This window comes from Etheostoma spectabile, chromosome 3, assembly GCF_008692095.1.
Source record: "Etheostoma spectabile isolate EspeVRDwgs_2016 chromosome 3, UIUC_Espe_1.0, whole genome shotgun sequence".
NCBI lineage: Eukaryota > Metazoa > Chordata > Actinopteri > Perciformes > Percidae > Etheostoma > Etheostoma spectabile.
The window spans coordinates 2,512,448-2,524,299 of NC_045735.1; the positions used below are offsets into that span (position 1 = coordinate 2,512,448).

The window sequence follows — 11,852 nt, forward strand, 5'->3', positions numbered from 1 at the left end:
CATTGAGTTTGACACTGTGAAGTGGATATCTCTACACTGTGTATGTTGGCATCTCCAAGGAAGACGTGCAGCCTTGGGCCAGCTGTCCCCTGCAGGCTGGGTAGCTTGTTGCTCTGCCTCTTCACCCCACACTGACAGGCTCTACTTTCCTCGGACAAAAATAGATAACGATGCTAACAGATGCACCAGCCCCTGTCTATCTGTCTTGGCTCACACACACCCATATGCACACATACACTGTTACCCACCTATTCTTAAGCCCAGAAAATTCTAGATGTAATAGAAAAGAGATTTGGTGAGACAATGAGCAGCGCATTCTGAAAAGATCAAAATATGATCACGTAATGTAGGTTAGATTTCTCACACGAGACTAAAGAAATCAATTACCAAGTTTAAAGAGAGCATCTAATAAGAGGGTCAAAGCACATTCAGGGCAATGCAAAAATAGTCAACTATATACAGAAGCGAGCCTTGGCTCTGAGAACTGCAACCACAGATTTGATTTAAAATACTCAATTGCCTGAACAGCAAAAGTGATACAAGGGAAAGGGAAGAAGGTGTGAAAGCAGAGGTCGTTGAAGGAGCAATGAAGTTGATACTGAAAGATTGTGAGTCTATTTTAGATCTAGATTTATTTTAGATCTAGATTTAGAAGAGGTGGATCTTGTAAAGTAGAGTTGCTTTTTCAGTAAAAAAAAAAAAAAAAAAAATCAAATTTCCTTCCTCACTGCTCTCATAACTCCTTATACCCTCCAACTCCTCTCCAGCAGCCAGTGCAGGTTTCCCAAAAAAGAAAGTAAGCAAGACTCACCGTTCGCAGGAACTGAATCTCCTCCTCTCCCTCTCCCCCTTCTGCCATCCTTTGCCGAGGGTTATTCGCAGCTCCTCGGGAGAAAACAGAAAATCCTTCTGTTCAGGAACTGGATTTTTTATCTCCTTTGCTTGTCCCACCCTCTCGCTCACCACGTTCCACCTCTCTCCTTCCTTTCTGGTTGCTGTACCCCTCTCTCTCTCTCTCTCTCTCTCTCACACACACACACACACACACACACACTCGGTGTATCTCGCTCTCAGTGCTACTGTGTGTGGGTGTGCTGAATTGACAGCATGAGCCCTGTGGCTCTCACAGTGTTGTGAGAGAGAGTGACGGGAGGCGAGGCTCTCCCTGACTCCTCTCTCCTCTCGCCTTGCATCCCCCAATAGCAGTTGGTGGGGGGGTCGGGGGGAGCAGGCACCTTGTTACACATTTACACGGCTCCCATCTCACTGTAGACGTGGGCCACTCCTTCACACAGGCTGACCCCTTCAAAACACACACTCACGCGCACACACACACACACACACACAACTCCTTCCACATTTCTGAGGCTATAAAAGGAAAGGGGGGCGAGGACTACTGTAGCTTTTGGGGAGTGTGCAGTAAGAACAGATGCATACACACACACACACACACACACACACACACACACACACACACACACAAATAGAAAAGTGTACACATTCCTGGAAACTTGGTTTGTGACATTATATACAACAAAGCTAAAGTTAGAGACAAAACTATCCTTATCCTTATTAAATCTGATAATCTGCTTGATCACCCTTTGGTGTGGTTACATCAGATTTGTGTTTGTGTATGTGACTCCATCCCTTTCCTATAATATGATACATGTCTAATATCTCCTGTTTAAAGAGCTCTGAGTTTATTCAGTCTTCAGCTTGTTTATGTTGTATGAACAGACGTTTTAAAAACCCAGAAAATCATTTAACAATGATATAATGCAGAGAAAAGCTGCCGAACTTTTGAAACAGGAACCAGTGAAAGTTTGCTTTGTAAATGTTTTGTAAATTTTAAAAAGTTAAAATTGCTGTCCATTAATTCCCCGTTGATCATAAGCAATTAAGTGAATAATAATGTCAGCTTAGTTTGCAGTTATCATTTGTTGTGTTTCCTCACCTACAGTTTGGCACATTCTGCGCAGTGGATACTACTGATGCTTTTTTTATACCATCCAATCGATAACAAGACGAGACGCTCTGACATTATAGCAGGCTATTAATTATCTCTGTGCTCTTTCACAGTTTTCCATAATATTTTAGATTTCTATCCTTCAGTGTTAAAGTAGCAAAGGTCTTACCTGCACTAAGAACACTAATAAACATTTTACTTTTTAAGACCGTGTTCTTACAGTAGCAATACGGCTGTCAACAGCCCCCAGACATTTCTGTGCTGTCTCTGTAGTCAGGCAAGAAAAATCTTTGCAGAAATGTAAAAAGGGATGAGCCTGTCCTGTGTCTTAATGACTGGGCGTGAGTCCAAAAAGGTCATTAAGTTGAGCCATTCCATGATAAGAAAATTGTGATGTAATAATGTCAGCTGTGCAGTTCTTCCTTCCTTTCTTTTTATGGAGGTAGCTGGGGACTATGAACAGTGATTAATCAGTAGAAAATTAAAATCAGATTAAATCATTTACTAAGCAAAAAAGCCACACAAAAAAAATTTGCTAGTAACAGATTTTCAAATGTAAGGATTTTTCTGCTCTTCGCTGTTATATATATATATCATTGTTTATTCAATATATTTGGGTATTGGACTGTTAACAAGCTATTTGATTAGTCACCCTGGGCATAGACAATTTTTGATGGCCATTTATCTTATGTTCTCTTATTTTAGAGTCCAAACATCCAATTTAGTTTACCTGAATATTAAAAGGTGTTCATCCAGCTTTTCTGTCAGTCTCCATACAGCATGAATAAAATCCCCGTAACCCTAAGTCTTATTTTATCAATGAAACAATTAATTGTAGGCCTACCTTTACATAACATTGTAAATATCATGATAAGACAATGTGGCAGAAATAATTAGTGCGGACTACAAATGTAAAGACAAATGCTATCTTCTCAGAATATCAACAGCTCTGTCTGGACAGCCTGCATCCCTGGAGGAAATAGTGGAGTGTCAGTAGCACACCCCTCATACCAGGCAGCAGGGATGCACCAGACAGAAAAACTGGAAGTCTGAGTGGGAAAAAAAAACGCATGACACAGAAACGGTGACCATCCTACAGTGTGCACATATACACACATCCTTACCTCCTCAGTCTCCATCTGGCAGCCTTCAGCATGCTTTCATTCTCGCCCATCTCCCGCTGCAACAGCAGCTGGAAGCGGATAAAGATGTTCTGGGACGCTGCTCGCCGGGATACAACTCCGTCCAGCGGGTAAAACGGCCAGGAGAGGAGGCGGAGGAGGTGGTACGCCACTGAAGCAGAACTAACTAACATGAATTCTGGGAGTAATTCAGAGGGAACCTGCTCCTGCCCGTTTTTTTTTTGCCAACTCACGAATCCGTTTACGTGCAGTATAGGCGCCGCGCCTGAGGGTGGCGACATTGTACTGAGAATTGAACTCAAAGCTCTGCACAATGATCTCCAATTCTGACTTCAAAATTATCAATAACTAGCAATAACTTTAAAAACAGTGCACGGTAGCATCCCCAGCAAGCAAATGTAGCTAATGCTTGGCTGATGGTCTTAGCAGCTTATAGTGCTGCTGCCTTTAAATGCAATAAAAACAAACAAAAGCATTCTCCATCTGGCAGCCGTAACGTAACGCTAGCTAACTGTTAGCTAGGTAGTTAAGCTACATTACTTTGCTAACAATAGACTTATTTTTTTTTACAGTGGCCTATGCTGACAACAAGGCAACGTCAAAGAACCTCAAGAACTTTTCACATGACAAAATAAGTGACATTCTTAAAAAATGTACAAAGTAGGCTTATTAAACTGACAACTTTACAGTGCTGTCTTACATGTAATTTAACAGCCAACCGCATGAGTTACCGTTTCTTTTACTTTTCGTTGCAGTCAGCTAAGCTTACGCCAATACAAGTTAAGACTTCCGTTTTTACCAGAAATAGCAAAATAAAAGCCTCAAAACAAAATGCAGTTAATTCACAAACTATCATGACACTAATTGCATATGGGCCGTCTGAAAGACTCACAGTGGAAATGCAACAGCTAAACTGTCATTATGATGTTGAATTGTAATAAAGCTATTTTTTTTCAGCATTTGTCAAATTTCTTACTATTTACCAGCTGAGTTGATTGCAACTCTTCCTGTTTTACATAACTATTACCCAAGATTACAGTAAGATTGCCACATTGCCAGGAAATAGCATTGAATACTTTTTTTCTCTTCTGTGACAGTTCTATGTTCCCCCTTCAAGCCCTTCAATTATCTCATTTGTAATGCAAATCCAAATGCATTGTTAGGTGTTTTGGACTTGGCGTGCATGGACTGCAGGATTCCTTCTCGTGCATCTTTCCCTGCTTTTGAATGCCATATCGCCCACTCTCTCTGCCAGCCAGTCAGCTTCCTGCAGCTAAGAAGGCACCTCTGCCGACTCGAGGACATTAATGTCCCCTGTTTGGTCTCCCCTTCCTCTTGGTGTGTCAAAACAAGGATGCCTTTGAGTCTCCCTGTCCAGCTGCACAGCCACATTCACAAGCACAAACACTACCTCCCTGTGTAATCACTTGCTGCCCTGAGAAATGACAGAAGGAGTTAAAAAAAAAAAAGAAGAAAGGGAAAAAATCTGGGTGATAGATGTGATTTGGGGGACACTAGAGACCCCGGGCGAGCAAATCTAAGAGGGAGATGCTTGTCAGGATTCAACAATGTTATTAGACATCTAATGATTTCTTTTCAGGAACTGATTCTTTTGCCAAATTCTGGCGATGCCCCAGAAAACTGCATCAAAAAGTGACATGAAGGTGTGGCCTATTTTGTCTGTGTTGTTGAAGCCTGAAAAAAAAAAGAACCACAGATGTCGCTTCCTGGAGTACACTGATGGTGCTCAGATGATTGCTCATCACTATCTCTCTCTTACTCTCCTCCTCCTTCCTCTATGGGTACAGCATTTGTGCTCACTATTTTCTCTCTCTCTTTTCTCTCTTTCTCTCTCTCTCTCTCTCTCTCTCTGTCCTCTCCCCTCCCCCTTGGACACACACATACACACACAAACACACACACTGATGCGAGTTCCCCTATCTGTCAGAGCCAGTTCCTCCATTTAAGATGCTGACTTGTTTATGTTGAAGGGACAAGTTAATGACTCGTGCTGGCTCTTGCACCCTATTTTGTAGCTTGTTTGAGGCTTTTTCTCTTAGCATGTCTGCTTTGTTGCAGCTTAAGAGAGCACAAACTTTGTTTTGTCGCTGATTTGTGGTTAATCGATATCTTCAGATAGAAGAGAGAGAGAGAGGAAGGTTGACTGACACAAAGAGTGGTTTGATAAGCAGGGTTTAGGTGTGGAGTTTAGTCGATGACTGGTAGGTGAGCAGCCCTCAGCCCCAGCAGCTCTTCGACCTGCGCCTGCTCTTGCTGTCCTGGGCACATAAACACACAGAGGACACAGAGGAGAAGGAGGAGGAGGAGGAGCAGGGTCAACCATGGAGCTGTAGGGACACGCTCAGATGCCTGTGCGGATCACCAGTGGAGGAGGAGTGCCGCTGAGGAGAAGAGCTCTGCAATGAACAAGACCAAGAGGTAATTAAAAAGAAAAGAAGAGAGTGAGCCAAGTGTGAGAGTCTGGTGCACTCAGACCCACTTTCAACTCTGTTTCTTAGTGGTTTGAGTATGTGTCAGCGACAAGTGTTTTGTGTGCAGAAGAGATGTGTGAACTTTGAGGTTATGAGACGCAGTGTGGTTTATGCAAAGGCTCTTGATAATTCAAAAAGACAAGAGGGCACATAGTTTTAATTTTTGCTAGGTGTGTGTGTGTCTGTTCGAGTGTGTGTTTTCGGTCACTTATTTGAAACTAGACTGTGCAGTGGAGAAAGAGAAGCTTTGTGTTGAAAGAAAGCTCGCAGACACACATATCACACATACACTCTTAGACACAGTGACAGCTAATGTGTTTGACCTGCATATCAGAGAAAAATTTCAACATCTCAAATGATTTGTGTATACTGCACACAAGCAAGCTCTGACATTCAACAGTTGCGCGTGCCTGTTAGGTGCTGCCTGCTTACCTTTCCATGGAAATGTGTTCTGCTTTTTTTTCGGTTCAGTTAGTGATGTTTTTTTTGTCTTAGATCTTAGATACTGATACGAAACTACACATTTAGTAACCTGTGTTTTCAGTGGTACTTTTTCTACTGTCGGGGTTGTGACCACAGCTCTAATCAGATTGCCTGGAATGAAAGGGTTGGGTATCGAATGTTAAGGTAGTCAGATGTGTGTTATGTGTGATTTAGCTACCTGAGTTTAAGGTGGACTGATAGAGTGGCCACATTGTTGTGCTTCCCCTTCAGTGGGGAGGTTATATTAAAGTTTTTTACAACTGGTGACACGTATTTCTCAATACAGTGTTCACTTTTTTCAAAACTCTTCACACAGTCGGCACAACAGACGTCAATGTGGACCAAACTGTGGATCACAAAATGCGTTCAATGATCGCATCTTTCAAAATCCATTAACTGTTTTTTTACTCAAACTCAATCAAAACTATGTGTATTAATACTCCATTTTGAACATTTTTACATACTATTATAAAAACAGTTACATTTACATTCAAAACCAAAAAAAGGACAGTATGCTACATTCTGCTACATCTATACGTCAAAAGAAATAAAAAATGGAAACTAATGGAAACAACTAATTGGGACATACAACACTGAGCCCTTTTTTTCATTTCTTGATGAACTCTTAAGACTTGAGTTAAGGAAAGGCAGCAAGTGGGATAGAATCTAGAATATTTTGTTATATTTTGCGGACTATGTGGCGTTTCACCATTCTCTCCCCGGCACGGAGTAGCTCACAGCTCATCATCCTTCCGTCTTACTCTCCATTCCTCAACCCCATAGAGGAATTATTTTCCTCATGTTGGTGGAAGGTTTATGAACACCTGCCACATAATCAGATGTCCCCCTTGGAAGCAAGAATGCTGGATGTCTGGACACATGGCTGCAGAAGATTGCCAGGGATGGATCAGACATGCAAAAAAGTGTCTTGCAAGAGAGGACATAAATGTGATGTGGATGAGAATGTGCGGTCATATGCAAATAGACAAGGATTTAAAGCTCTGTAGCTGTCATATAGTTTTGTATTGCTTTGCCGGAATTACTTTTTTTTTGTTTCATTTTTGTGCACATGCAAAAATGGCATGGAACGTCGCAGTATTTGTGATTCTTTCTGACACGTGAGGTCATTTTAACATTCAGTCTTCCTTGTATGTTGTAATGGAATCTTATTTTATGCTATACAAATAATAAAAGTTAATTCAAAGACAATAGTGATACATGTTGTATTGCCACCTGTTTGTTCAGGTCATGGTGTGATGAGTGACAAGTGTTTTGGTTGCATCAGTTCATTTTGGATGTTAGAGGGACTGGTGTGCTGCATGTCGGTAAGGAGACCTGTCTGAACAGTTTTGAAAAAGTAAACTCAATAAAGAGAAATGTGTTAGATTGGGGTTAGAATTACTGTACACACAAGGCCAAGAGATTACAATTTTTGTAATTAAAAATGAAAAAAAAGAGACTACAAGAAAATAAAAAGCACATTTTGAATAAATGAGACTTAAAAAATTAAATATTTATGAAGCTGAAGGTGGCAAGCTCACTCAATACTATGATTAGAATCAAATGGAAATAAAAAGATGTAGATCATGTATAAGTTGTGTGTGTGTGTGTGTGTGTGTGTGTGTGTGTGTGTGTGTGTGTGTGTGTGTGTGTGTGTGTGTGTGTGTGTGTGTGTGTGTGTGTGTGTGTGCGTGTGCGTGTGTGTGAGAGAGAGAGAGAGATAGAGAGAGAGAGAGAAAGAGAAAGAGAGAGAGAGAGTTTTTTAAAGAACAAAAGTAGGTGAGAAAGTAAGAATTGGTCCTGAAGGTGTGTAGTTGCACACGTATGATTTCATTGGCTAAGAAATTCACTGCTGCAGTACATACTGCACACAGTATATACTTTATGAATATGAACTACAATTTTTGTGATGCTTACTACAATAGTTGGTACAGTGGCCTTATTGTTACGTCAAATGGATGAACGGCTCTGTGCAGTAGATGCACAGGGAACAAGAACACAGATTGTAAGAAGGGAAGGAGAGAGAGAAATAGAGAGAGAGAGAGAGAGAGAGAGAGAGAGAGAGAGAGAGAGAGAGAGAGCAGCTCACAAACAAGGCCTTCAAAGGCCCTGGCTTCAATTAATCAATTAAGGAAAGAAAGAGAGGAATTTGCATATCCCCCTGCCAGTGTGAGAGCCAGAGAGGGAGAAAGGGGGGGGGGTACGTGTCTGTAGCCAGGAGTCTTGACACGGATGGGAAGGGAAGGGAGTAAGGGAGCGATTTCCAAAGAAAAAAAGGAGAAACTGTTTCCTGAAAGGGTTGAATAGAGCAAGGATGAAGGAAGAGGAAAGAGTGTGCAAAGGAGTCGTCAGCGAGGAAAATGAGGCGGAAGGTCTTCCTAAAAACCACATCAGTGATATGATGGACTCAGACCGCTGAGACTATTTAGGGGTTTTTCATCATTGTCACTCATACAAGGATTTTCTTTTTCACCATAAAGCAGTCATGAGTTTCAATGGAGGCACTGTTAAATAGAGAGGGGCAATTATTATGTCTCTTTGGAAAAGGTGAATGCAAATACCTAAACAATAACTCCAACTGTTATGAGATTTGCATTGGAGTCCACCACACGCTGACTCTATTTCCTAACAGCTTTCTGTCTCTTCAGCTGGCCAGGCTCATTACACAGAAAAGATACCACTGATTGCTGTGCTGTGCATTACCTGCTCAGCACTCTGGGGGAAAATCCCTGACAGATGTCATGACATCAATAACATTTCCCCATCGGCACTTGTCTTTGTGGTTGCGAGCGTGCCTCCTCAGTCTGCTTTGACAGAACTGGATTCACTCTGAGTCATAGAGAGAGATGACAAGTTGTAAAGGGCACTGAGATAAGACAGCCATCAATTAGAAGTCAACTGTATATGATAATGAATGAGCCATTTAAGTTGTTTATTTAATATATTTGCTTAAGTAGCTTTGGCTTAATTTGGCTTAATGTATAAGGCATTGGCTTTTGGAGCTGGATTGAGTATGTTGAATGATTGGAAGTTTATACCTGATCAAAATTAGAAATCTCCAAGAATCGGCTAAATGGTGTGGCACTTTTGTCAGATGAAAACCTCTTTAGGGAGCTTAGGAAAACAAGCTTTACTGTAAGCATATTAAGCCTTTTTCACATTGTTTACTTGGCTAATTCTCTAAACAAACAGAGGAGTCAAGTGAAGTTGGTAACACTTTGTTATAACTACACACTACGAAGCATTAGTTAAGTGTCAGTTAATACTTAATTCCTCATTTATAATGCTTTGTTCTTACATTACCACACATTAGTATGTACTTCATGGACACAGTTGTACATGTTTTATTGTTGATTAATAACCTCTTCTGTAATGTGCATTAATTAATGTACTATATACTTACACAAATAATATAATATAAATGAGTTATTTATGAGTTGTTAAAAGTTCACAAGATCATTTGTAAAGTACCTTTCAATCTCATTTCTAAATGCTTTGTGAGTCAGAGAAAGACCTCATTTTACATGAGTTCACGCAAATTACTTAATTAATAACTAGTAAATGCTTTCCAACTACCTAAAGTAAGCATGAACAACAGTATTAATGTATTTATACAACAAATGTCAACACACTTACTGATCATTGGTGCATGTCTAAATAATTATTTATTTATTTTTTTAAGGAGCTTGTAAACCAGTGACAACTCCTGAATAACTGGGTTGTAATTTATGTTGAACCTTATTTAGAAATGATAAATCCATCATTTATAAAGTATGACAATACAATCACATTCAAGATGAGCCATTTAATCAAGAATAAGATATTTATAACTGTGTTTATGAATACCACACTAATGTGTAACAATGTAGAAACAATGCTGCATAAATTATGAATTACATATTTACTGTTACCTCACTAATACTTCATAGTGTGTAGTTATTATTAAATGTTATTGTGAAGTTAATATTATTTGTATAGCCCCAAAAGCACAAATTACACATTCCCCATAGAGGGCATTATAATCGGGGCAGAAAATGACAAACCAAGGGTCCAAAGATAGAGAGAGGCTTTTAATCTTCCAAAGCAAGGACATCACAAAACATGTACGATGTTGTAGAAGTATACAACAGGTGGTTGAGGTATAGATCACATGAACCCAGGCTCCTCCATTTGTTGTCAGGCTTACCTATCCGTAAAATAGCTCACAGTGGTACGTGCGGTGCTGTTTGTTGTTGTTTTGAATAGCCAGCAGGTGTAATGAGGCGAAGAAGCGGAAGAGGAAAGAGGAGGAGAGGTGGGGTTTTGTTGCCCAAACCGGCCGCCTGTAGCTGGACCAGCAGGATTCAGAGAGGTGGCAGTGACAGCACCCCCCTCCCACCACCACCCCACCATCAGGGTTTCTGAATCCAGGCATGGCTAAGGGGGGGGGAGTGATAACTGTCACATACTGAATGAAAACAGCACGTCCAGGCAGGAGAGCAGCTTGTGGTATAAATAGATCGGTCAATGTCAACCCGTACGCCAGCATGAGATTTTGCAACCATGAGTGTCCATACATGTATTGTACATAAAGCAAACAATTAAATGTGCCTAAGGTGAGTGTGGATGCATGTGTTAGTTATGTATTACATGTGTGTGATTTGGCTGGGGAAATGAGCCAAACACAAACACAGGTTAAGGGAAGGGGATGCAGGTCTGGTCATTCAGGGAACTTGTCAGCAGTTCTCTGAACTTGGAGTGTTTCCTGGTAATGTCATGACATTAGCTGCAGCATAGAGACCAACAGTTTCACTGAGTTACACGATACGCACTGTTTCTTCAAATACATGAGGGCAAAAGAAAAAACGTCTCATGCACAACATTGAATATATTACCACTGTTTTCAAATGAGGGACACACAAAGACCAGGTTTTATTTAATCGTTGGTTTTATTTCAAATGTGCAGAAGGGTCGTGGAACAAACGTTTTCGCTCAAACCTCAAACCTCAAAACTCAAACAAAGGTACCAGTTTGAACGTGAAAAATATGAAGCGGGTCAGTTACTGATTGTTGTGAAACACAGTCACACATTGCTAAACCGAGCCCCTGATCTGAAGAGGAAGCATTAATCGCATCATGAAACAAACAAGTCTCATTTTTAAGGGCAATTGAAAAGCCATCCAACAGTAACTCCATGTTAACACTCCAGAAACTTAACTGCTCCCTGATCGTCATTGGTGGAAAAATCTTTCAATCCAGTGTGATACAGCCAAAGGTGTGGCAACAATGTCCTGCATATCAGTGGATCCCATTGTTTGGACATAATGGTGAAAGATGTCCGCTTACAACCCCTTCTCCCAGGTTGCATACCGTGTGTCATGAGCTGGGGAGGAGCCATCTTTCCTTCTTTCTCAGATAGGTGGTTTTATAAACCTGAGGAGGCCAAACTATTCTGTATTTCACAAGAAGAAAAGCAAGGAAAATAGTTTGGTGAGGCAGAATTGTTTCTCAGTTACACAGGGTGACAATGACAACACTGAATGTATACAGCATTCATATATTTGCAGATAGATAGATAGATAGATAGATAGATAGATTGATTGATTGATTGATTGATTGATTGATTGATTGATTGATAATTGATTGATTGATAGATGGGTAAATAAATAGTAGATAGATAGATAGATAGATAGATAGATAGATAGATAGATTGATTGATTGATAATTGATTGATTGATAGATGGGTATATAGATAGATAGATAGATTGATTGATGTATAGATAGATAGAT

At 40.5% G+C, this 11,852-nt stretch overlaps 2 protein-coding genes across 13 annotated transcripts in view; one reads left to right on the forward strand and one right to left on the reverse strand.

The window, feature by feature from the left end:
* Positions 1-1,179, reverse strand: part of ryr1b (ryanodine receptor 1b (skeletal)) — a 79,919-nt gene extending 78,740 nt beyond the window's left edge. For 8 of the 10 annotated variants that reach the window (XM_032503994.1, XM_032503964.1, XM_032503941.1 and 5 more), the window contains exon 1: positions 812-1,179. In XM_032503994.1, the coding sequence (XP_032359885.1) occupies positions 812-859 (48 nt within the window). In that variant the 5' untranslated portion in view covers positions 860-1,179. The remainder of the gene's footprint in view (positions 1-811) is intronic. The other 2 variants (XM_032503986.1, XM_032503982.1) reach the window with 1 other exon arrangement.
* A 3,858-nt stretch (positions 1,180-5,037) lies between these two features.
* Positions 5,038-11,852, forward strand: part of rasgrp4 (RAS guanyl releasing protein 4) — a 16,922-nt gene continuing 10,107 nt past the window's right edge. For 2 of the 3 annotated variants that reach the window (XM_032508231.1, XM_032508236.1), the window contains exon 1: positions 5,038-5,547. In XM_032508231.1, coding sequence (XP_032364122.1) covers positions 5,531-5,547 — 17 coding nt within the window. In that variant the 5' untranslated portion in view covers positions 5,038-5,530. The remainder of the gene's footprint in view (positions 5,548-11,852) is intronic. The other variant, XM_032508232.1, reaches the window with a different exon arrangement.